We start from the raw sequence: 25,575 nt of genomic DNA on the forward strand, positions 1-25,575 counted from the left end.
GCCAACTTCTTTCCTGGAACAAGAAGGCAACTGCAGGGAGACCTCGCCGGAGACTTCGCCGGAATCCTTGCACATCACCGGAGTTCCTGCAAGGTAAACAAACATGACGACTCCCAACGTACCTTCCATGAACGCCATGGTCGATTCCATCACGGATGCAGTGGAGAACGCCATCATTCGCGGCAACCAGTCCGGCGGCACTCGTCGCTTCATGGTGCAGGGCGCCGTTCGTCGTGCCTTGCGTGACATTCACCACCAGAGGATCCCACTGCGATGCTCGAACGGCCATCACGAGCACCGTTCACCGGCACCAAGCCCTGTCCTCTACATCAGGGACACTGGAATGACACCATTACCTCCGGTGGCGCCAATGCCACTAGCGCCGCCAAGGAACGACAGCGGCGGCACCATGGCTGGACATCGTGGGGCACCTCCGTTCCCGACCAGCGACGTCGATGCCGAGAAGTGGCCACCGGGCTTCGCCTACGACATCAATGTCGCACTTCCACCCCCACCACCGCAGCACCTCCTGCGCTCCTACGCCGACATCGCCTCAAATCGCCGCAGCGCACTCCCATCCGGGAGTACCCTTGGGGCAGGATTCATCTCCTCCGAGGAGGGGGTGTTTCCCCGCCTCTGAGCGCGACGACAAGGGCCGGTCGGGGCCGATTTCCTCCGGCTGACTAGCCCCCATGGCCGGCATGCCTTGGGGGAGAAAGGAGGAGGCGGCCCTCGCCTGGGGCAGACGCGTGCGCGGCCCTCGGCCGCGGCGCACCCGACGGCGGCGGCTGGCCCTCGGCCGACGAACCATGAGGGCGGCGCAGACGAGAGAAGAAGGGGGAGGAGAGGAGATGGCGCGCCCGCGTGGCGCTCGACGCCGGCGGCACGTGGCACCGGCGGAGGCACGAAGAGGCGCTGGTGGCGCCTCCAGAGGCGGCGGCACCAAGGGGCGGCGGCGCCCTCTTGAGTGGGCGGCGGCGGTTCCGGGGAGGAAGCAGTTAGGGTTTCCCCTACACCCCCCCTCCCTGCCCTTTCATTGGGCCGAGGTAGGCCGGCCGCAGCCGAGCCGGGCCGCCGGCAGGCCGGCCGCAGCCGAGCTGGGCCGCCGGCAGGCCGCCCACCCACCGTTGGGCCGAGCAGGCCAAGTCGGGCTGCCACAGCGCCAGGCCGATCCGGCCCTTCCCTCCTCTATTCCTCTACAAAATTACAATTAGTCCCCTAGAACTTTATCTATTTATGTTTTAGATATTTCAGTTCTGTATATTTATGTTTGAGGCCCTAGATTGTTCTATTTTAGTCCCTAGACTATTCTGAATTTGCATAATTGTTGTAAATATCTATCTAGACCATCTGGTTCGCATTCTAAGTATCATTGTAATATAGATATTACGATTACTGCAGTAATTGTACATATGTGATCCGCATATTACACATTCGTTATGCAAATATTATTTGAACAATCTTTTCCATGTGCAATTTATTTTATTTGAATTACTATCAACTTAGCACACAATTTACATTCTACATTATGTAGAAATATGCAAAATTCAAATTAAGGTATATAAATCAAGTTTTGGAAAAAAACACAAGGTAATGGAGTCCTAAGCATCGGCTGCGATAAATTCTTTAAGAATTTATTTGCCCTGAGACCATGCTTTTAGGTAGCAAATTATTTGCCCATTACTAAAGGTCAACATCTTATGATGATTACCTATAATGTGTATATCCAAAATATTCAATACAAATTTAATTTGTATATATTGAGACTATCAAGTAAATTATTCCCGCAGGAATGTTATAATAAAACAAAAATAGTTGCACTATTTAAATTAATATACCTTAAGTTTTGATTCAAGCATCGTCTTGATTTCATTATTTTGCATAAATTTGCACACACATAAATTTTAATTTACCACAGTAAATTAATCCTATACATGATATTTCATGTAGGAATATGACACCTATTGTCAATAAAGATTTCGCTGAACTTGCCGCAGATGGTAGTAACTATCTAACTTGGGCTATGGATGTAAAAATCACGCTAACAGTAAAAGTCTTTCTCAATTCAATTGAGGAGCCAAATCCACAAGCCCCAGTTTCAACTGAAGCAAAATATGCTACATTACATTTCTTGAGACATCATCTGCATCCAGATCTCAAGAACAAATATATAATGGAGGAGAATCCTAGAGCACTTTGGGTTGCACTCAAAGAACGCTATGATCAACAAAAGGCAATTATTTTGCCTGAAGCTAGACGTGAATGGTCTCTCCTTCGCCTTATGGATTTCAAATCTATTGCAGAATATAACTCTGCCGTTCACAAGATTTGTTCCAAGCTTCGTTTTTGTGATCAACCAATTGATGATGCCGAAAAGATCGAAAAGACTTTGTCCACATTTCTCCCAGCCAATAGGATATTGCAGCAGCAATACCGCCGCCACAAGTATACTAAATACTCTGACTTGATATATAATTTACTTCAGGCAGAAAAACATGATAAGCTCTTAACAAAGAATCATCAATTGCACCCCGTCGGGGCATCACCTTTGCCTGAAGTTCACTACAATAGTCAGAACACTCAAAAGAAGTTTGGTGGCAAGAAACTCAAAAAGAATTTCAAGGGAAAGTGGAACAAAAATAAGCATCATTTCCAGAAAATAAGGATTCTCACAAAGGCAAGGGCACTTTCAAGAAGAATTTCCGTCATGACAACTCTCAAGTTTGTCAAAGGTGTGGTTGTCACAACCATATCACTAAGAAGTGCCACACAGCCAAGCATTTGGTTGAACTCTACCAGAAATCTGTTGGCAAACAAGTTCACGGGGACAAGTATGAAGCGCACTTCACTACTCAACCGACTGACGTCAGTTGCTCCAAGGACACTCCTTTGGAAACCATTGATGAAAAGACTCCTCCACAGATGGACGATTTATTCAGCACTGACGATATGCTCGTTGAATTCCAATCCAACGACATATTCGGAGACACCAATTAGTCTCCATCAACCCTATAGACTTGATCATTAAGCCATATTCTTGTAAATATTATATTGTGTTGTAAATATTTATTGTCATAAATATTGTAAGACATACAATATAGTATTATAAATATATAATACTTATTCAATAATATATATATATTATATAATCATTTGAGTTTATATAATAGATTTGACTCAATTCTTCTAGATTATCTACGGGAACAATCCAAATGGAGGAAGAACTTTGTTTAGTGGACAGTGCTACCACTAATACAATACTCAGGGAAATTAAATATTTCCAAACTCTAACTAAGAGTAAAGGAAAAGTCATGACAATCGCAGGCCGAGATGCTGTGATTGTTGGTTCAGGACGAACCATAATAATTCTCCCTATGGGTACACAATTAGTAATCGAGGATGCACTCCTGTATCCCGATTCAACTCGTACCCTATTGAGTTACAAAGATATCCGTCGTAATGGTCTCCATATCGAAACACATAATGACAACAAAGATGAATATTTATTCATCACCAAAAATGACGGATATAACAAGCAATTGCTTGAGAAAATTCCTTCACTATCAACTGGATTGTATTTCACATATATCAAACCCGTACAACATGTTGCATATAAGATAATTTTTCAAAATCTTCATATATTAAAGACTTGGCATGATGGCCTAGGACATCCCGAAATTGGGATGATGTGAAAAATTATTAGCAATTCACTTGGTCATCATATGAACACTTCAAAATTTCCTAAACCTTCAGATTTTGTATGCACCGCATGTGCTACCGGGAAATTAATCTTAAGACCCTCTTATCTTAAGATCAAGGCTGAACCACTAACATTTCTTGAACGCATTCAAGGAGATATTTGTGGTTCTATTCATCCATTAACTGGGCCATTTAGGTACTTATAGATGCATCAACAAGATGGTCCCATGTATGTTTGTTATCCACAAGAAACCATGCTTTTGCACGGTTCATTGCTCAAATTATCAAATTAAGAGAACATTATCCGGATAATCCAATAAAATCCATCAGAATGGATAATGCCGCTGAGTTTTCCTCAAAAGCCTTCAATGACTATTGTATGGCTCTAGGCATAAATGTGGAACATTCAGTACCATACGTACATACACAAAATGGATTAGCCGAATCTCTTATAAAGAGAATAAAATTAATTGCTAGACCATTATTACAGAATTGCAAATTACCAACATCTTGTTGGGGTCATGCAGTCTTACACGCCGCTGACTTGATTCAAATTAGACCTACTGCATACAATACGGTTTCCCCGTTTGTGACATCCCAAAGTTTTAAGATGCTAATCAAGAAATATTAATTATGATTTCATGCTTAATAAGCAAGAAAAACTCAAATTATGTATTTCTTTTGGAAAATAGTATATGTGTATGTGTGAATATGCATGTGTATGTATGTGTGTTTATGTGTATGTGAAATTTTGCACATAAAATGACAGGTCAAATGAATCATAGTATTCGAGGTTTTAAACAATCTTTCAAATTTTAAACAAATATGCTTTGAAAATAAGTTCTAAAATATAGCTCAAACGAACTTTTGCCCAAAACCAAAGTTATAGGTTTTCAAAAGACGAACAACTTTTGTGTTAAAGGTTTTTCGAGTCGCCACACAAAAATGGGAGAAAAAATTAAATTTCGAAGCGTATAGAACCTTTTCAAATGCAATCAAGTTTTAAATTTTATCTTTCAAACGAAGCTTCAAATGAACTTTTTCCTAAAACAAAAGTTGTAGATCTCGAAATTTTGAGCAAGTTTGGTATTCAAAAGTTTTCAGTAGAGGCCATGTAGAAGGAGAAAATTTGAGTTTACAAACTGGAGTTTTGAACTTCGCTTTATTTACGAAACTACCCTCACTCCATCTCCCTTCTCTGCTCACGCCGTTCGTCGCCGCCGCCGCCGTCGTCATGCCGATACCGCCGTCGGCCGCCCCACGCGTCGTGCCCCCGACCAAACCCGCCTTCACGCCCCTGGTTTGGTTCGAAACCGCTCGCCCTGGCACCCTCCCGCGCTCGCCACGCGCCTCGGCACCCTCTGCTCGCCACGACGTCGAGGTTGGCTGGCCACGCGCCGCTCGACCCGGGCACCTCCCCGAACCGCACAGCACCTTCTCAGCTTGCTTGCGTCCCCATCTCACTCTCCTCCCCTCCCTCGACACGGAACCTGGCCCCTGCCTCCAGCTGCTCGCGGGCGAGCTGCCGCCGCGGCACCCCATGGCCGGCGTCGCCCTGCTCCCGCGGAGCACCCCTTCCCGGCCTCCTTCCTCCCAAACCAACCACGCAGCCACTTCTACCTCACCGCAGTGAAGCTCACCGGCCCCCTTCTCTGTCCACTCCGGCAACCGGAGCTCGCCTGAGCAAGCTGCCCCGCCGCTGCCCCCTGCCTCCACGGCGTCCCGCGCCTCCGTCCTCTCCCCGACCAAGCTGACCTGCCCATGAGCTCCTCCTCGTGCCGGTGAACCTCCCCGGCTCGAGCCCACCCCGAATCGGCCGCCGGAGCGCCGCTGTCGCTGCTCACCGCCGCCGCCTCCACTGCTCCGGCGACGACCCCTCTCCGACCGCCCCCAACCCCGTCCGAGGCCACCCTGAGGTAGAGCGCGACCTCCTCGAGCCTCTCCACCCCTCCCTCGCCGCCGGCGAGCCTCGCCCTTGCTGGAATCAGCCCGGCAAAGGCCGCCCCTCCCCTGTACTCCGGCCAGGGGCTGCTGTGCATGACTCCAAAACTTTCCAGGGGCTAGTTTGCAAAATGTACATGAACTTCAAACAGCAAACTTTGAAAATTCGTATAAAATAGTAGAAAAATCAGAAAAATGCAAACTAAAATGTTTTGGAATCCTTGGATCAAAACCTACAACTTTTGTTACATACACTTTTGCATTTGACCAATAGTTTTATCTCTTTATTAAATATTAGTTTTATCCACATTTGTATGTTTCTCAAGTTCTATCCATGATATTTAGTTTGTTTTTGGGAAGTGTGCTACACCCTAGATTAATAGATTACTGTAAAAAATTTAGGGCTTTTTGACAAATCTAGCTATATGTTTCATTAGATCTTGGTTTATGCCTATGTTAAATAGAATTAAATACATAGGGTTCTATATTAGTTTTCCTGATCTGAATTTTTTACAGAATCCTTATCTTAGTTTCTAGATCCTATAGAAAATTTTTGGGAACTTTTAGTAGTGTATAACTAGTCATCTTGATTTATTAATGAATAAATTTTGTAAATAAAAAACCATAGTTTTCTTCATTAGAAAAATCTCATATTTTTATTAAAGCTTCGTTTTAAGTACATGAACATGACTGTAAAATTTTAGCCACTGAAACTTAGTAGTTTACTCTGTAGATTTTTTTAGTTAGATATATGCCTAGAAAAAGAATCTTAATTCTCATGCTTGCTGTGTAGCTCTTTTAATCCTGAAAAATTTACCACATGCTCATCTTAAGGAATACAATCCACAGTTAAAAGATCATTACCAGCACTTACATTCCCTAGCCCGGAGAATTATTTTTGTGTAGAAATGCTTTTTCTGTACTAATATATAAGAAAAGCAACACACCCAGCTATTTTATGAGTTAGTATAGATAAAATTTCTACTCTATAAATGACTACCCAGGAAATATTAATGGACAAGTTTCCCATACCAACTCACTTTATGTTGGACTACAACTTTATCGTGAAGAAAAAAAATAATAACACATAAATCGCTGAACAACTCGGAACTGTGCATTCATACATATGCATTGTTGCATTTCATTTAGATACGATAGATGAATCACGTGAAGGATGTGACGTGGAGCCGAGCCAGAAGACGGTGAATGGTGGACACATCTAGAAGATGGATGGATGGATCCCGATGTGCATGACCGAAGGAAGATGCTCGCCGAGAAGTTGTTCTCTAACTAACACTGACCTAGTGTTATTCCCAGGCAAGCCCCGGAGCATGTCCTATCTATTTTAAATTTATGCAACTTATTATTATTTCTATCTACTTGCGCATTTAAGTTTACAGGAGTTGCTTGGAACCTTAGCTGCATAATCCTGGGTACCTATGTTTGAACACTAGTATGTGTAGGTCGCAAGATGGCTAGGCTAATGGTTCGGTAGAAGTCGAGTGATTTCCTGTCACTCGCGAGAACTATAGGAGTTGAATGTCTACTACATACTGCAACTATAAGGCTCACGGGCGGGGTTGTGGTACTTGTGATACTCCATCTATTTAGTGAAAATGGATAAGTCCGCAGTGTGTGGTAGTGGTGGTTAAGCTTTTGAACATACTAACCACATGCCGAGAAATATGGTAATCGGTAAGCTTAAGTACCTGATCGGCCCGGCGAGTGGACTTTACTTTCACCCTCTTTGAACGTTGTTCTCATGCGGCCACATGCGGGTGCAAGAAGGCTCACGACCCGGCGTCGTACCGTGGCGTGGATTCTTGTAGTCGAGGTGCGTCGTACCATACCGTGGCGCCTGACATTGCATTTGCGGTAAACTTGCTAGCTAGACATAGCACAGCTCCAACAAAACGTCATTGGACGGGAGTTAAGAATATATTCAGATATCTCCAAGGTACAATAGATCTTACCGTCTGTTTGGTTGGAGTGCTGGGACCAACTTGGACGAGTTCGACCCATTTTTTTGCTGTTTGGATAGGGGTTGGGTAGGGGATGGAACCAACCTCGGGAGAATATACCTCCAAGATGCGGGTTGCACTCGACCGTCAAAATCCGGCGGACGGAGCCGCTCCGCTCGGGTTGAAAAAATCACGCACGAGTAAAGTCACCCTCCATCCAGCCTTATCCCTTCACGCCTCTCTCTCACCCTCCAGTCTCTCCCTCCCGTCGCTCGCGAGCACCCGGCGGCCGGTCCGCGGACCGGACGCCGCTGGTCACGAGCGCGGCCCCGCCCGCGACCACACAGGCAGGAGCGCACGGCAGGAGCTCGCGCGGGCAGGTGACTGGCCCCACAGCCCCGACCGCACGCCAGGAGCGCACGCCGCCGGGTCGCGCGGGCAGTGGACCGCCCCCCCCCCCCCCCCCCGGCCCCGACCGCACGCCGCCTGCCCCGCCAGCAGGCTCGTTCCCCGGCCGCCGCGCACGCGCGCCGGCTCCGCCTGGGAGCCTGCCCCGCCAGCAGGCTCGTTCCCCGGCCGCCGCGCATGCACGCCGCCTGGAGGCTCCCTCCACCGGTCCCTCCATTGTTCAAGGTAAATCCAGTGTTGTTTCCTGTAGATCCATGCTGGATTGTTCATCCTTGTTCATGTGTGAAAGATGTTTGATGTAGATCTATGCTGGATTTGTGTTACTACATGGAAACCCTAGATGGTTTTTTTTGCTAGGTCATTTGTAGTCACAATTTTAATCTGTGGTATGTAGATGGATAAGAGGACCAAGGTATTCATTTGTGCTGCTGCTTCATATTGGTTCTTGTCAGTCATGGCAATTATTGGTCGGTCTAGGAAAAGAAAACAAGTTGCAAGAAGGGAAGGGATTACTTATGCCCCAATGTTTGAAAGGGATAGGAAGAGGATTGACTACCTGAATGACAAAATTTGGAGGAATGACACAACTTGTGTAGACATGCTGAGAATGAACAAAGCACGTTTCTTTCGGTTTTGTCAGTTGTTTAGAGATCATGCTTTACTTGAAGATACCGTTCATATGTGTGTTGAGCAGCAAGTGGCAATGTTTCTACATACTGTTGGACATAATGTTAGGAATAGAGTATTTGCAACCAATTTTGGTAGATCCGGAGAAACGGTCGGTCGTTATTTTAACAAAGTACTTCATGCTATTGGTGAGCTACGAGAGGATTATATTAGGCCCCCTTCATTGGACACTCCCGCTAAAATAGAAGGAGACACAAGGTGGTATCCTTACTTTAAGGTGTGCAGCTCAACCTTATGTCACATTCTAAATTTATTTTTTGACAAACCTATAATTGTCCTAATCTTGACTTCTTTGAACATCACGTAGGATTGTATAGGAGCACTTGATGGTACACATATAAGAGCCACTATTCCAAAGGAAATGCAGCATGCTTTTCGTGGTAGATACAAGCATTGTACTCAAAATGTACTGGCAGCCGTAGATTTCTACCAAAAATTCACCTATGTCTTGGCCGGATGGGAGGGGACAGCACATGATGCATTAGTTTTACGTGATGCTTTAGCACGTGAGGATGGCCTTCGTGTGCCACAAGGTAATAGTTTAACCTATGTCTTGTCCATAAATTTGTTCATCAAAATTACTGGATCATTGAGATGTAACCTAACTACACATCATATGTTAGGTAAATATTACCTAGTTGATGCTGGATATGGAGCCAAACCCGGATTTTTACCCCCTTTTCGGGCTGTCCGCTACCACTTGAATGAATGGGGAAGGAATCCGGTGCAAAATGAGAAGGAATTGTTCAACCGTAGGCACTGTTCATTGAGAATCATAGTAGAGCAAGCATTTGGAGCACTAAAAAGGAGATTCAAAGTTCTTGATGATGCATCTCCTTTTTTTCCTTATGAAACTCAAGTAGATATTGTTATTGCTTGCTGCATCATTCATAATTGGGTGATTGAAGATGTGAGTGATGAATTCAATGAGCCAGATGACAATGATGACACCCAGGACACCATATATGCTGGGACAGCAAGTGAGAATGCCATTATGCTCGCTTTTAGACAAGGCTTGGCTGACCAAATGTGGGCTGACCGTCAGAGCCATGGAAACTAGTATTTTATTTGTTTGGACAATGTAATATGTGTTGTATTTTATTTGATTGGACAATGTCATCATTGTATTTGATGGCTGAAATTGTATTTGAGGACATATTTGTTTGCTACCTTGCTGAAATTATTGTTTGCTACCTTGCTGATATTATTGTTTGCTACCTTGCTGAAATTATTGTCTCATGAAACTATGCTTTGCTGAAATGGACCAAATGTGGGCTGATACATTCTAATTGTATATTGCATTGTTAATTCTTGAAGGTAAATGGAACCAGCAGAGGCTAATGTAGGGATTAGTGGACATGCTACTTGGATTTCAACTTGGTCAGCCTACATGCTCGAATACCTTGCCAGTTTAGTGGTTAATGGCACCAAGACTTCATCTACCTTCAAGATGGTTCACTATAATGGCTGTGCAAAGGCTCTCCAAGAGAAATTTGGCATTGTGCGCACTGGTGAGCAGGTTAAAAATCATCTTAAGACATGGCAAAAGAAGTTTCATAAAATATGTGACCTTCGTGGTTTGAGTGCTGCTAATTGGGATGAAGATACCTGCACTATAACTCTTGATGATGAGCACTACAACAATCATATTAAGGTATGGATGCTGTCCACATTTACTTGCTCAAATAATATGTCAACTTGGAAGGATGCATGTTTTGTTTCCTCTGCAGCAGCAGCTTACAATTGCATTGTGAACCACATCATATCAATCCGTTGATACCTACTGTCCTGTTGTGTTGTAGACTATTTATGACTTGATTTAAGTTTCATCAGTTGTAAATGTGCCTCTTAAGTTTCATCAGTTGTATGCCTAGTACATTGGCCCCCACGGTTGCTGCTGGTTATGTTTCAGGTAACATATCGTCTACAGAGTTTGCCCTCACCTTTTTTTTTGTTTGGGACATGTTTGCTTCGTCTTGAACTCTGAAGTACCTTTTCTTTAAACGAAAACTCTGAAATACTTGATTCTACAAGAAAACCATTGATTCTACATGTACATAATAGTAGTTGCTGAAATTGTACAAATATTGTAGGATCACAAGTCTGATGTTGATTTTCTGAACAAGCCTATTCAACACTTTGAGGAGATGAACACAATATTTGGAAGTACCATGGCTACAGGCAAGTTTGCAAAGGACTCAAGTGCACCTCTAGGTACAGAGGATGGCGGTGCAGAGGATTGTGAGGCCGAGGAAACAGGAAAGAGTGATGGGGATGCTATTGCCAATGAAGGCAACAATGGGGCAACATCATCTGCAAGCAAGACCAGCAAGATTGGCAAGACCAACAACAGCAAGAAGAGCAACAAGAGGTTGAGGCCTGATGTTGATCCTTTGGTTGCTGCAATTAATAGAGGAAGTAACAAGATAGCCAAGGCGATAAAGGAAGTGGGCAAATCAGACAATGATGTGCCCTCAGATTTGTTTGACAACTTGATGGCTTTCAATGGTAGTTTCAATGAGACTCACTTATCCTTCTATTATGCCCATTTGGTCTCCCAACCTCACATAGCTAGAGCTTTCAACCGCCTGCCTTTTGACCATAAATTAAACTGGGTTGCAAAGTATATTGCCGAAAACTACTCTGGGCAATAAGGGTAAGTTGTAGGCATGGGATGGTTCTTTTGTTAGTACCACATAGAACTTTATATTTGTGGTCTAAGTAAGCTTGTATCGTGCTATGTGGAGGCCTTGAACTTGATATATATTGTAAAAGGCTTGAACTTGATACATCGTGCAAGCATATGACATGCTACTGTATGTAATGTGCCTATGGATATGACCTAGGGCAGTTCAAATGTTCTACAGAGTACTTGTCTCTGGAGGAAGTGAAGCCTGTTGTTCATGAAAAATGCAGAGTACTTTTTTTTTATGTTAGAGTAAGACGCAAAGATATACTGCACAAGCCTAATTTCTTGAAGTGTTTTATACAAACCTAGTCCTTTTCTTTTGCTGCAAAATAGAGGAAAAATGGGAACGGGCACACTAAAGATAAAGGTGTGTACCAGTCTGATCCACCTCAAGCTCCATCATGAGATGAGAGCATGCACGCACACATTGTTCTGACTTTTGATGCTCTGGTTATGATCTCTGTTATTCCTCCCATGTGTGATTCGTCTGTCAGAAATGAGAATCATTCAGAGCATAAGTAACCAGGTCCACAGGTCCATTCCAATCCATCCATCCAAACAAACAAGTGACGGGTTGGCTCCAACCCTTTGCAGTCCTCGAACCAAACAAGAAACTGGAACGAACCCGACCCAGCAACCAAACAAAACAAAGGTTGGAGCCATCCCCAAAATGAGAGTTAGAGCCAACCCAACCCACACAACCCCAAACCAAACACACGGTTGGTTTATTCTATCAGTTTGACCAAGATAAATCAATAATTGGATATACATATGCTAGCTATCTTTCTGATCCTCATAATGCCAGATCTCAGATAAGCTTTGTATTTTTACATGGTGGAACGGCTATATCATGGAAATCATCCAAACAAACCTTAGTAGCCACATCCACTAATCATTCTGAAATAATTGCATTATATGAAGCTTCACGTGAATGTGTATGGCTTCGCAGAATGATTAATCACATACAACAGTCATGTGATATTGGTTCAATTACGAAACCAACAATTATCTATGAAGATAATTCAGCTTGCATTGCACAAATGAATGCAGGTTACATAAAAAGCAATATCACAAAACACATTGCTCCTAAATTATTCTATCCTCACGAGCTCCAGAAAAATGGAGAGATAGAAATCTTGCAAACAAAGTCATGTGATAATCTTGCAGATTTATTCACAAAATCTTTGCCTACATCATTATTCCAAAAATATGTTTTCGGAATTGGTATGAGAAGACTTAAGGATTTGCAGGCATCAGGGGGAGTAAACCTTTGATTATAATCTTCCGATTATATATTGTACTCTTTTCCTACGTGAGTTTTTCTATCAAGGTTTTTCTCATACTAGGTTTTTAATGAGGTAATATTCTGTCATATCTCAAATTTTTCCCCACCGGGATTTTTTGAAGGGATATTCAAGACATATTACATATATCATATCTTCTGTTTTCTCAGCAGAGTTTTTAAAAAGATATTCAAGATATAATTTCTTCTCATATTTTTCCCATAGGGTTTTGGGGGGAGAATAAGTTCAAATATGATCAACAGATCATAATACATTCAAACTTACTTATGAGTTTTCCTTTTGAGCTTTTTCTCATATAAGTTTGCAATTAATGATATTCTATATCATTTTCTCCTTATATTTTTCTCATTGGGTTTTAAAGGAGTTTTTAATGGAATACCAACACATATATGTCATATCAAAATTTTCTCCTATTTTCCCAAGAGGGTTTAAGGAGTTTTTCCATGACATATACATACATACATCTCCTGATTTTTCCCAAAGGGTTTTTCAAGGAGCTATACGATTGATTACAAGACCAAAAGAAGATCAAAATTGATTACAAGACTACAAGAATAACAAATTGATCAAGGGGGAGTGTTACGAAGGAAAATAGGCTTAGTGATCAATTTCCATATTTATTAATTAGATTAATGACATTATTGTGATGTCACTAGGCAGTTACAAACATCACGAAGGGGCCATTCTCGAAGGGGCCTGTCCCTTCATGAATAGACACCCTTTCCCCTCTTGTACATATAAATATTGTGGTCTAAACCATCAATCAATACAATCAATCATTCATTACATTCTCTCTTTCACTTTCACTTTCACTTTCACTTTCACTTTCACTTCACAACAGTTGACACCATTTGTGCTGTGGCAAGAAGCGATGTTCAGAAGCAGAAAATCTACCATATCAACTTCTTGGCTACAAGAATGGATGCCGACAACGGAGGCCAAGACAAGCGTGTGTTATTTTTTGCGCAGATCTTTCTTGCCCTTTATAGTCCACAGACTCAACGAGAGAAGAACTTCAGTGGAAAGAATTGTGTGCAGTCATTCTGCTGCCCTGTCACCATCTCTGCATTTCTTGGTAAGCGCATTGCACTTGCATGCAAACAAAAACATGGTGAAAGTGTAATTTCGGTGACAATTTAACAAACTGATTTCATTTTTCACCTCCATGACTCCCTGCAGGTCGATGTTTTTTGTGCGAGTTTCGACGGGCCAATATTGTGCACCCCATCTGCGTCGGCATGGAGTATTATGGCCGGCAAGAGGCAGCCTGCCTCAACTTCAGTAACTACGTTGCCAGCAATCCTCATAGAGTTCACAACTACAAGATGGAGTCTGATTTTGTATACTTCGACCCCAGTATTAACAGTGAGCTCGCCAAGTACCTGAATGAATGTGCCAGGAAAGAAGAAGAGATGGCCGAGGAAGAAGCCTACGAAGCCTTCTTGAAGTCAATAGGGTGATAATAATGGGCACTGTCTAGTTTTCGGTTGCCAGCCTTGCTACGGTACTCCAATTACCTCATAGGTGGTAAGAGGCTAAGAGCTTCAAAATATTCAAACAATTTCTTAGGAAGCTTGAGGAGATCGTATAGAACACAACAATTATTCCTCCTAATTCCTAGGTAAATCAACTTTCCAAATTTTTTAGATAAAGCTGATCGATCAAACACACCTATTGGCTTCGATTTCAAATTACTGAAACTGTTACGCCCATGCATGCATACCATCTCGATCGATCAAGTAGTACATGCAAGTCTTCTGAAAATCAACTGCTACATCTACCAAGAAAAGACATACAAAATGGTACAGACCTGACGAAAAGCAAAGAAACGGAAATCCTTGGTAAAATCACGAAGTACGTACGTACGTGTAAAGAAAGAGACAAGAAGAAGAAGAGAATGATGGATGAGACGAAGAATCATCAATCATCGTTTGGTGGGGAGCGTCAAGATGCGCAGGTTGACGAGCACGGGCAGGATGAGGACGGCGACGAGGAGGATGCCGGCGAGGACGGCGATGCACATCCACTTGCGGCTGCTCTTCTGGTACTCGCGCGCCGTCTCCAGCTCGACGGTGCCCCGGCGCACGAAGGAGCTGGCGTGCGCGACGTGGCTCTCGATGTCGTTGAGCTGGTGGCCCTGCGCCTCCACGAGCGCCGCCATGTCCAGGAACACCTGGTGCAGGTCCATGAGGCTGCGCTCGATGTCCTTGACGGCGTCGTGCCGCTCCTGGATCTCCGAGATGGTGTCCATCACCTGTCCGCGCCCTTGCTCCTGGATCGCCTTCTGCAGGAACGACTCGCTCTCCCCCGACGAGATGAGCGCCTCGATCGTGCTGTCCTCCGGCTTCTCCCCCGTCACCGTGTAGTACCGCCGCGCCACCGTCTCCTTGTACTCCGCCGCCATCCTCGCCCTCAGCCCCTGCAAGCCCATCGATGAGATTAATTTAGCTGCATTGCATTGCCGGACGATGTGGTCGTCGTCGTCCTGATGAACAGAAACAGATCGATCGACGATCAGCTAGCGCTGTACCTGGAAGTCGTCCATGAGGTCCTTGAGCTTCTTGCCGAGGCCGGCGACGACGGAGGTGCGGGTGCGGTCGGTGGAGGAGCCCGGGCCGCAGCCGGGCACCTTGCGGGAGGTGGCGTTGGAGCGGTCGAGCGCCTCGAGCTTGCCCTTGACGGCCTTGGCGCGGCGGAGCACCTGCTCGACGTCCTTGTCCATGCGGGCGCGGAGGGACTTGACGGTGCGCGCGTCGTGCGCCGTCTTGGTCTCCTCGTTGGTGGACTGGAGCCGCTTGTACATGCCCTCCAGCCCGCGCATGTCCTCCTTCACCGCCTCCACCTCCTCGAAGAACTTGTCCAGGTTCACCACGCTCTCGCCGCCGGTCTCCATGTCGCCCGCCGACGACGTCGCCGGGCTCGCGTCCGCATACTTCTTGAACGAGCTCGACGAGAAGAGGTCGTTCATGGCGGAGGCGACGACGCAGGCAGCGGATCAGCGCAGCGGCGGTGGGAGCTGGTGATGATCGGACGGACAACGATAGTTCTATCGATTGATCGATCGATCGTTTCCTGCTGCGTGTTTGCTTGAACGGGATCAATCGATGAACTGCTACGTATACGGCGAGGTTGAAAGAATGGCAATGGCTTGCCGCCCTAGATGGCTATATGCATGGCGTCCAAGAAATTTAGCAGTCGGCAAGGAACTTGGAGGAATTAAAGGAAGGCCTCCCTCCCCTCTAGGAGACTGCCCCCCTAATTGTGGCAAGGGCGCATGCATGCCCTGATTACCATGTAAGAGTTTTGGTAATAACGTGATTACCTTATATTACGGGCAACAGCCGCACTACAATCAACTATACAACGTTGCAGATCGACCTCTAGCCCGGGCCTGCTAATTAGCGGGCGCTCACCAGAAGAGGCCCCGGCGGACGATTTCCGACAAAAGCAAACTATCCACTTTTGAAATTTTTTTTATTTCTACAACTTTTTATTTTTGGTTTATAATAATTTATGTATATAACTTTGTACATATAACTCGTTAGTAACATTTTATTACAGACTATAATTTTAGCATAACTTTCAATACATACAATTTATACACGTAACTTATACATATAACATCTAAACAACATTCGATTTATACATATAACTATTTCCTCCTAACTTGTTACATAATAATTTTGTAGCACAATTTTTGTAATGGATATAAATTATGCATATAGCTTTTGTTATAAGAATTTTATTAGATAACTTATGTATATAGATTATGCATGTAAAGATCCACGTGAATACAAATATTAAATGTTGAAAAAACTAATTGAATACAAAAATGTAAAACAAAAGAAAAAAATCAAGTACACCTGTCCTGCCGTGGCTCAGGGTGGGTGTGACGTGCGGCACATGGACCCCTCGTCCATCGCGCGCTAGCAGCGCTTGGGGCGAGCGTCGGCAGAATTGGAATTGCGCCTCTAGCCTCTACCGAGTCCTACACGATCACAAGGACCAATGTTGATGCAGAATCCTCTCAACACACCGAAAGCACCAGAACGCGCGGATCACAACGTTGTCACCATGCAGCCCCTTTGTTTCGACCGGTCATCAGATCGTTGAATGGACCGATCAGCCTTCACAGGACGCATGCATGCCCTCTCATGGTCATGGTCTCTTGCTAGTGTCTTGCTCCGGTCATTGCAACGGCAGGTGGCGAGAGAGCAGTTTTCTCACGTGTAAGTGGCAGCTTCCATTTCACTATCATGAGTCTCATGCATGGGTCATTTGCATCATTGTAGAATGGCGGCCTAACAATTGTTTGTTTTGTACTCTAGCATGAATATCAGAGTAAAATGACCTGAATCAGTAGAAGTCACGCACATGTGGAGTTTTTCAGGAGACCTTTTTCTCAATCGGAGGTATTGTCAGATCCTATTTGCGAGGGAACAATTTTGTGAAAAAAAATGATCATCCCTGTGTTACCCTAAGATGTCTGGTCAAAGGCCACTCCTAGATAAATCAAAAATTGTACAGCAGAAAATCAAGAGTGAGAGCCTTTCCCTCTCGAACCCTACTTAACTCTCAATCACACAAATGTGAGTGATCCGCAACCTTGCCAAAGTCCAAAATTGAAGTGCATTGAGCCAAAATTTCAATCACACATCAACACAAAAACCCAAAAACCTACTACATGTAAATCTTTTCAATTTTTCTATCGTTGCATTGTGCAGACCTAACGTCTTCACGACTTAGCTTCGTCTCAATGAAATCTTCACAACAATGCTATGCATCCTCTGAATCTTCACTTTTTAGGCCCTCTTCTCTTCTCAAGGCACCACCCACCACCATCGGTGCAAGTCGGATCTGCACCAAAGACCTCAATAGCTTCAGGTCTTTTGAGCCCTTACTATTGTCCTCCCCATTAACTTAGCCGTCACCGTCTTCGTGATCCGATTCTCCTCGTGTCTTCTTGCACTCTTCATGGATGGGGTCATCCATAACTCCACCCAGATCAAACAATCAGCAGTAACCCTGTGGACTCTCCCCTATGTTTTCTTCATTAAAAACAGTTGTAGTGATATAATAGATGGAGACAGACCCATTTTGCACAAAACACATATATAACATTTAAAAAATTAACCAAAATAGGGTGATTTTGAAAAAAATCTAAATTTTTAAGGCACAAAAATTATTTCCAAAAGTTATTGAAAAATACCTAATTTCATATGGTGGGATGAATGAATTTATAAAATTAATTTATATCATAAGTAAAGAAAGTTTCCTAATTCTTAAAAAAACAAAATTTGAAGTTCTTTTGCAGAAACAAAATTTTGAAGTAACTTCAAGATTCTCTAAGTAATGTATGATCAAAGATAATTTTACAATTATTTCATGATATGATAGGAATATTAGATATTAATCTATAATTTTGGGAATGTAATGTTGTGGTCCAAAAAGTTAGATAATCTTCATAAGTACGTAGCCTATTTTGGTGAATTATAATTTTAAGATTTTAAATGCCACACGTGTTTTTATGCGAAATGCAGCCATTCCCATATGTTTTAGCACTACTTAATAGTTTCATGAATTTTGGAGGTGATTTAATGGTCGTTATAGTAGTTATGAAAAGAGAAGATAGAATCGTCGATGGAACACGAAGTCACAGGTAGGGGTGGTAAATGGACCAAAATTTTAAACTAGAAAATCTAAAGACTGGGCTCTAATCTTATACAATTTTGAGATAAAAAATTTAAGGGGCTTTGGCGTTCTTACTCCTGTTTCCCTAGTTCAGCTAGGCGTTAGGCGGATTCTAGACGCTGACCCACTGCCTAGCGCCTAGGCGGGATTAATCGCGCCTAGGCGTTTCTAGACGTTTTTCTAGGCGGTGATTAATACATGTATAAACACTCAAAAGAAGAAAAAAAGGAGATGAGTGGTCATGAAAAAGGAGAAAGGAAAAAAGGCCCATTTAAAGGTTCATTTGAAGGCCCAACTAAACCCTACCCTCTCTCCCGCATCTCTCTGCCTCTCGCATCTCTCCGTCCCGCACGCGCCCGGCGCCGCTTGCATACGTCCGCGGCCGCCGCCCGCACTTGCGCCCGCCGCCGCCCGCCCAAGCCCGTGTAAGCGCCCGCCGCCCGCAGCTCCTCCTCCCCCACCGGCGACCTCCGCCGGACGCCCGCCGCCCGCAGCTCATCCTCCCCCACCGGCGACCTCCGCCGGACGCTCCTCCACCATCATCGACGTCGTCGACGAGCTGCCAACGCCTATGGGTCCGCCTCCCCCCATAGGCGAGGCGCTGACCCTTCGACTCACGATTAAGCGTGCCTATTTGCCGCCTAGTCGGCGCCTAGCGGAACATGGCCTGTTTCTAGGTGAAACGGTGATTTTGCCCCTATTTTTTCAACTTTGCGAATTTACCCCTGCTTTTTGGAAAGGAAGGTAGAGTTTACCCCTATTCCGTGAAAAGCAGGTAACAGTGTTAAAATTGCTTTGAAAAGACTAATTTGCCCTTAAAAGATTTGCCCCTATTGTTCTGTAAATTTGGTGATTTTATTCTTATTTTCAATAGAAGAATTGGGCAACATTTTGACAGGTCTAAAATGAATTTCTCAAGCAAATTTACATCAAATTTTTATAATAAATCCTCTTTGCGACAACAAATAGCATCAAAGAAATGAAATGGTGACGTTCTCTTCTTCCCCCTTCCTAGCTGCTGCTAGTGCTAGCTGCTAATTCAATACGCCATTTTGTCACCGCTGCATTCACTGCCAATGGAAGCAGCAAACCTGAATCACGATGACCTCCGGCAGGAGCGCCTGCGAGCGGTGCAGCATGTCGACCATGGACGGCGTCTGGTAGGTGTGGACGAGGCCTGCGAGCTCCATCGAGTCGCAGCGCGCCGAACGAGTGGGAGATCAGGCTGGACAATATGTAGGCTCGGGCGGACTCCTGATAGCGCCGGTAGTTGAGCACACGCTCCTGCATCTCCCGCAGCTCGGCCGCCAACGTCCGCCCACCTCGCGCCCGCCGTTGCCTAGCCGCACAGGCCGCCGGGGGCGCCTCGTGCCCGATGCTGACTGGATGCGCAGGGGCCGCCGTTGCCTGGCCGCGCCGGCCTCGGGGGCGCCTCGCGCCTCACGCTCAGGCGAGCCGCCGGCCACGGGTGGGGCACCTCTCGTGCCTGCGCCGGGCCCACCCGCCGCTGCCTAGGGAGCCTCCGCGCGGGACCTTGCCCCCAACCGCTAGCCTCTACAGGCGAGCCGCCGTCCGCCCCCGCCGCTGTCCGCGCAGGACCAGTTTTGCGAGGGAGGAGCGACTGGGTAAGGGGTGTGCGGCAGGAGCGAGGAGGAAGAAAGAAGTGAGGGTCTTTTTTCATTACTTTGAGGAGGTTTTTTATTTTTTTAATAGCTGTTCAACTAACGGAGCTCAAAGTAGGGGTAAACAGAGATTTTATTTTTAAAAAAGAGGGGTAAAATCGCAAAGTCTAAAAAAAAGGGCAAAATCACTATTAGCATCCTCGGTGAGGGCAATAACGCCAAATTCCTAAAATTTAAGCGGCTTTATTGGGCTGTGAAAAGACCAGTAGGACCATGACCCATTACGATCTCTGGTCAAAGGTGATTTTTTGGATGGAAAACAGTACACAGTGGATTGGCGATAATAGTCAATAGGGGGGTGGGGGGGGGGGGACGTCGAATGTGTGCAAAATTTGTCGGAGTGGAGGAAAAATCTGCATTGCACGCCCTGGTCTGATGCACCCATGCTAGAAGTCTGAGAAAGGCTATGAGAGGCAACACTGGACATTTCCGGACGAGGAACAGTTCATGCATGCGTCTCGAACTCGATATATATAGTCTTTCTTTCACGTAGATACACGAACGGAATTTCTACACGAAGTCACACGATCGAGCGCCACTCTACACGAACAACATCACGGCCAAGGCCACGATCGCCGCCGCCGCCGCCCGTCCGATCCCCGGCGCGGCCCGGCCGCCGGCGCTGAGGACCTGGATCGGGAACAGGCACCCGCGCGCGGAGGCGTTCTTGTCGGTGATCTTGGCGAGCCCGTCGAAGTCGCAGGCGCGCACGTCCTGGTCCTGCATCTGGAAGTACATGTTGAAGGCGTAGGAGATGTTGCTCTTCTCGTCCAGCCCGTTGCAGGAGCAGCCGTAGCCGAGCGCCGTGCAGTCGCCGCTGGCGCACGCGTACTGGATGTTCCCCGGCAGCTTGGCCTTGTCCTTGGCGCCGTCGTCGAACACGCACCACTGGTGCGGCAGGTACTGCACGTCCGGCACCGGGGAAAGCAGACTGTCGTGGCCCTGCCCCGTCAGGTCCAACGGGAACTTGGACTTGCCGTCGTAGGTGAAGATGCCCCAGTGCCGCTCGAAGTTGCCCGGCGCGATGCTCTTCATGTCCTCGTCGAAGAGGCCGAACAGGTAGACCTCCATCTTGCCCGGCCGCACCGGGGTGCCGTCGCCCTTGGAGAGCTTCTTGAGGAGGCCGTCGTAGAACCGGCGCGCCAGCTTGAGGTTGGCGTTCTTGTTGCCGTCGGTGGGCCAGCCGGCCTCGCCGACGACGACCTTGAGGTTGGGCACGCCGGCCTTCTTCAGCGCGTTCACCAGCGTGTCGTAGTTGGCGTCGAACACGTTGGAGTAGCTGACGCCGCCCTTGTCCTGGATGCTCCGGCCGCCGTCAAAGAAGGCGAACTCGAAGGGGAAGTCGTCGCTCTGGTACAGGCTCAGGAAGGGGTAGATGTTGACGACGAAGGGCGCGCCGTGGTCGTGCAGGAACTTCACCATGTCGGTCATCAGGTCCTTGATGTCCGGCCGGAACGCGCCGGAGGAAGGCTTGTCGTCGGGGGAGACGTACACGTCGGCGTTCAGCGGGACGACCGCCTTCACCTTGTCGCCGACGCCGGCCTCGTCCAGCGCCTTCTGGACGTTCTTCAGCGCCGGAAAGGTCGTCTTCATGAACGACCCGTTGTAGGCCTTGAGGAATGGCTCATTTCCCACTGCCACGTACCTGTTGGATCAAACGCTAATTACTCTCGATTCGATTGTTCGCCATTGCATTGGAAACGACCAAGCAATTCGAGGATGCGAGGCAAATGCACGCACTTGAGCTTGAGCTTGTCGCCGTAGGCGGTGACGTTCTCCTTGACCCAATCCTCCGCGTTGCCGTAGCTGTTCATCGTTTCGAGCATGTCGTTGGGGATGCCGAGCATGACCTCGATGCCGGAGTCGACGAGCGCGCCGACGGGCCAGGGGTCGGCGTCGAACATCTTGACCCTAGCGATCCCGTTCGCCTTGAGCATCTTCACCACCGAGTCCGGCAGCAGGGGGTGGGAGAGCTGCGAGCCCCAGTTGACGCCGACCTCCACGGTGTCGCCGCCGGCCATGGCCGCCGACGCTGCAAGCAGCAGCGCGGCCGCGCCGGCCAGCAGCCGCAGGAGCCGAGCCATGCGGCGTCGTCACCTGATTTTCCTCGGCTTGATGGCAGCTTTGGGAGTGGGAGGTCAGGATTCGGAGGTGCTCGTGAGCTGCATCTCTCCTCTCCGGTGGATGGAGGGAGAGGAGAGGAAACTGGCGGGTAAAACGGCTGGAACGCCACCAACAGACATGTGGAAGCCTCGGCCTCAGAAAAAGGAGGGAACAAGAGTTGAGAAGATGGCAAGCCGGTGGTCAAGCGGTTGACAGATAAAGGTCTTCAACTTGGGAAAAATACCAACTCACGTACTGTTGTTTCTCCATGAATTGAAAAAGGAAAATTATTGGTCATTTCAGCTTTCTTAAATATACTAGCATAGTACCCATTCGTTGCTACGGATAATATAATAGACCTACGTAGTACCATCAACTCTGTGTTCCTTCACTTATACCATGCCGTATTTGTGCGAGATATTAATTGTCCGTGTTTTGATTGGGATTACAATTGATCTGTTCGGATTCCGATTTGTGTCCGACTGGCGGACCAACGAAACGTTACATGCTTTAGAAATAGTAGAGGTGAATTTTGCTATGCACTTAGAGAAACTCCAAGAGCCTAGTCAAATCTCACTCTCCGTATTTTTTTTAGCTATCCATTTAGCTAAAATTCCATCTCCATATTTCGGTACTCCAACAGCCTGGCCAAATTAGACTCTTCGTACCCTACAAATTTTTTTTAACCCATGACGATTTTTTGGTAACGTTTATGAAAACCGTCATAAATAAACATGATCTATGACGATTTATAAATTTTTATCATAGATTTGCAAATAGCTCATACGGGCTCTAATTTGGGCCCAGTTTCTATGACAAACCTCTAAAAATGTCATATAATAAAAGTAAAAATCGTCACAGATTTAATATCGTGCTCAAACCACAATGGTGATAAAGAAAAATACGTTATAGTTAACATGAGCCCATGAATCAATATAACATATCAAGTTCACGTATGCATCTAAGTTGCTACATAATATTTTGCACAAGTTTAAATCCAATTTTCTTTATTTTTTAAATTTCTGTAGAATAAGAAAATCGCTCATCAATTTTATCCTAAAAAATATTCTAACCCACCTCAACATTTTCTTGGATGTAGTAAAAAATTTGGAACAAAACAAGGATCGTGCTCATTTTCACTTGTGTCTGGGCCGAGCTCATTTCATTTTTTGCCCTTCGGGCCTCCTCTCTCTCCTCCTGTTGTCTCTTTGTGCTAGCACACCAAGCCTAGCTTCAGCCCGCAGAAGGTTATCTTTGCGCCAAGGCTTCAGCCCGCAGCAGGAGGACCAGGGAAAAAATGGGCACAATGGGAAGAGGGAGGGAGAACATCGAACCCAGTTGAGAACCGCGTGTAGCGCGGGTGGCAGAAGCCGGTGGGTGGCTTCCTGCCCGCCCGAATTCGATCCCTGATCGGTCTGGGTGTCTCACCGGGATTGTGTCCCCAGAATAAATTTTGATGCCTCATATGAATAAGCCACAACTGTCATATCTCTCAGCCGTGGTGTATAGCCTAGGTATAGATTGTAGTTCTAGCTTGTGCACTAGGGGGTGTGAGTGGGTTAGAGGTGTGCGTTGGTGCGTGGGTTCAGATACTACAGCTTGTACAGAAAGTTGAGGCAATAAAAAAACATCGAACCCAGTTTTTTTAGGTAAGAATCTAGCACCCTTCCGCCGCCGGGGCTATATATCGCCCGAGTGATGGGATCTATTTCCATCACCTGAACAAAATTGACTAATGGGCATTACATATTGGGCTGACTAGAATAATTTCGGCCTATAAAAATTTTCTACTGTTACAGGGACATTTATTGCTTACTCACATGGAATACGCATGCTACAAGAAAATTACTTTGCTTGTGTTTTTGTTGTGCGTGTGGAGAGTAAGCAGCGGGATCTATTGACTTCACCTCTTCGCGAACCATTTCAATATTTTTCTTTTTGTTTCCTCCTCCTTTTATTTTATTTTATTTTCTTTATTTGTTTTTTCATGGCCGACGCTCCAAAGAAGTTGGTTATTCCTGTCTTTCTTTCCTTGTCCTTTCCTATTTATTTCCTTCCAATTGTTATTTTTTTTTCATTTTTCTTCTCTAGTTCTCTCTCAAAACTCAAGCTAATATTTCTTGTACTTTTCGGTTATATGTTTCTTATTTGCCATGTGCACATATCTTGTATGATTTATTAAATTAATTAATTGTAAACTGATTTATTAAATTTATATGCTAATTTGTCTGCCATGTGCACATATCCCGTACGTCTATTTATAATCTATTTCTTTACATTCTATTTTCTCTTTTTCTTTTACTTTTTGATTATCCTTGGATGTATTTATCTGTTTATAATTTATCTTTGGGAACATATCAGGTGGAAACCAATCTTCTCGTGCAAATCGTGCAAACTTCAATCCGGGCCACCGGAACAACATCCATGGGGTATGGGAGATTGGGTAATTTACAATTAACCGCCTGCCCTTAGATTGGGTAATCACACTTTTACAAATCCCCCTTTCACTCCGTCTGCGCCCCCCTTGGATGTTGATCCAGTGGTCCAGATTGAAGTTTGCATAGTTTGCACAGAGAGGTTGGTTTGCACCTGATATGTTCTCTTTATCTTTTGCGCAATTTGTATAATTTATCCATATTCTAATAACTGATCTTTAATAATAATTTATTTGCCATGTCCTTGAGTTAGTATAATTTACTCCAGGTATACATATATTTGTTCTGTGAGTTTATATAATTTTTTCATAATACTAAATTATTTTTTTCGTCTTGTAGACCGAATTGTTCGGTGATGTTGACTCTTTTATTTGTAATATTCATTTTTCATTATTTATTATGCAATCAAATGTTCATCATGTTTATTTTTTTGTTTGGTGTACATTATTATTTGTTTATTATATGTATTTTTTGTTCGTACTTATAATTATTTGTTCGTGTTGTTGAATTATTTGCTCGCAGAATCTAAAATTAATTATTTAGTATTAGAAAAATATTTTTAAAAAATATCATGCAAGCATAGGCAAGTGTGGTCTTATTTTGAAGATCTTGTCAAAGAAAGATAATGGTATAACCCAAATTTTATTTGGACGCGCAGTTTTATAGTTATAGCTTTTTTAGTTTTCAAATCGACATGCATGTGAGTGATGTCATGGTGGGTATCTTTGCGTGCAGATTTTTCTGATTCAATATACATGCACGCTGTTACTATGATGGGCCATGCCAATGGCCCACGGTGGGTTGGCAGATTAATCACGGGTATGTTCAGGTGATGGGTGTGGAAACCATCGCCTCAAGCGACGGATAATCGCGCCCCCCTTCCGCTACACTGCACCTTCACTTGTGCTAGAGATTGGTATTAGACTACATACATTAACTTTTTTGTTTTAATCAGGAAATAAAAGACACAAGGAG

At 45.2% G+C, this 25,575-nt stretch overlaps 4 protein-coding genes across 5 annotated transcripts; 2 read left to right on the forward strand and 2 right to left on the reverse strand.

Annotated features, from left to right (window-relative positions):
* Window positions 1-8,230: 8,230 nt before the first annotated feature.
* On the forward strand, window positions 8,231-10,024 carry LOC120703788 (putative nuclease HARBI1). 2 transcript variants are annotated; one of them, XM_039987960.1, is made up of 3 exons: window positions 8,237-8,913; window positions 9,004-9,229; window positions 9,320-9,887. In XM_039987960.1, exons 1-3 carry the CDS (start codon window positions 8,404-8,406, stop codon window positions 9,754-9,756), a joined length of 1,173 nt encoding a protein of 390 aa, XP_039843894.1. In that variant the 5' UTR covers window positions 8,237-8,403; the 3' UTR covers window positions 9,757-9,887. The 2 variants fall into 2 exon arrangements, with proteins under 2 accessions (XP_039843893.1, XP_039843894.1); XM_039987959.1 differs by having other exon boundaries at window positions 8,231-8,913; window positions 9,004-10,024.
* A 43-nt stretch (window positions 10,025-10,067) lies between these two features.
* LOC120703789 lies at window positions 10,068-11,688 on the forward strand. Its single transcript, XM_039987961.1, has 2 exons — window positions 10,068-10,350; window positions 10,790-11,688. The coding sequence occupies exons 1-2, from the start codon at window positions 10,087-10,089 to the stop codon at window positions 11,348-11,350; spliced, it is 825 nt and encodes a 274-aa protein (XP_039843895.1). The 5' UTR covers window positions 10,068-10,086; the 3' UTR covers window positions 11,351-11,688.
* Window positions 11,689-14,348: 2,660 nt separating this feature from the next.
* Window positions 14,349-15,782, reverse strand: LOC120705200 (syntaxin-124-like). Its single transcript, XM_039989671.1, has 2 exons — window positions 15,220-15,782; window positions 14,349-15,108 (listed from the first exon to the last, which is right to left on the reverse strand). Exons 1-2 carry the CDS (start codon window positions 15,655-15,657, stop codon window positions 14,614-14,616), a joined length of 933 nt encoding a protein of 310 aa, XP_039845605.1. The 5' UTR covers window positions 15,658-15,782; the 3' UTR covers window positions 14,349-14,613.
* Window positions 15,783-20,521: 4,739 nt separating this feature from the next.
* LOC120705201 (glucan endo-1,3-beta-glucosidase 8-like) lies at window positions 20,522-22,223 on the reverse strand. The gene is made up of 2 exons (XM_039989672.1): window positions 21,803-22,223; window positions 20,522-21,707 (listed from the first exon to the last, which is right to left on the reverse strand). The coding sequence occupies exons 1-2, from the start codon at window positions 22,144-22,146 to the stop codon at window positions 20,603-20,605; spliced, it is 1,449 nt and encodes a 482-aa protein (XP_039845606.1). The 5' UTR covers window positions 22,147-22,223; the 3' UTR covers window positions 20,522-20,602.
* Window positions 22,224-25,575: the final 3,352 nt, after the last annotated feature.

Source organism: Panicum virgatum, chromosome 4K (genome assembly GCF_016808335.1).
Source record: "Panicum virgatum strain AP13 chromosome 4K, P.virgatum_v5, whole genome shotgun sequence".
Taxonomy (NCBI): domain Eukaryota; kingdom Viridiplantae; phylum Streptophyta; class Magnoliopsida; order Poales; family Poaceae; genus Panicum; species Panicum virgatum.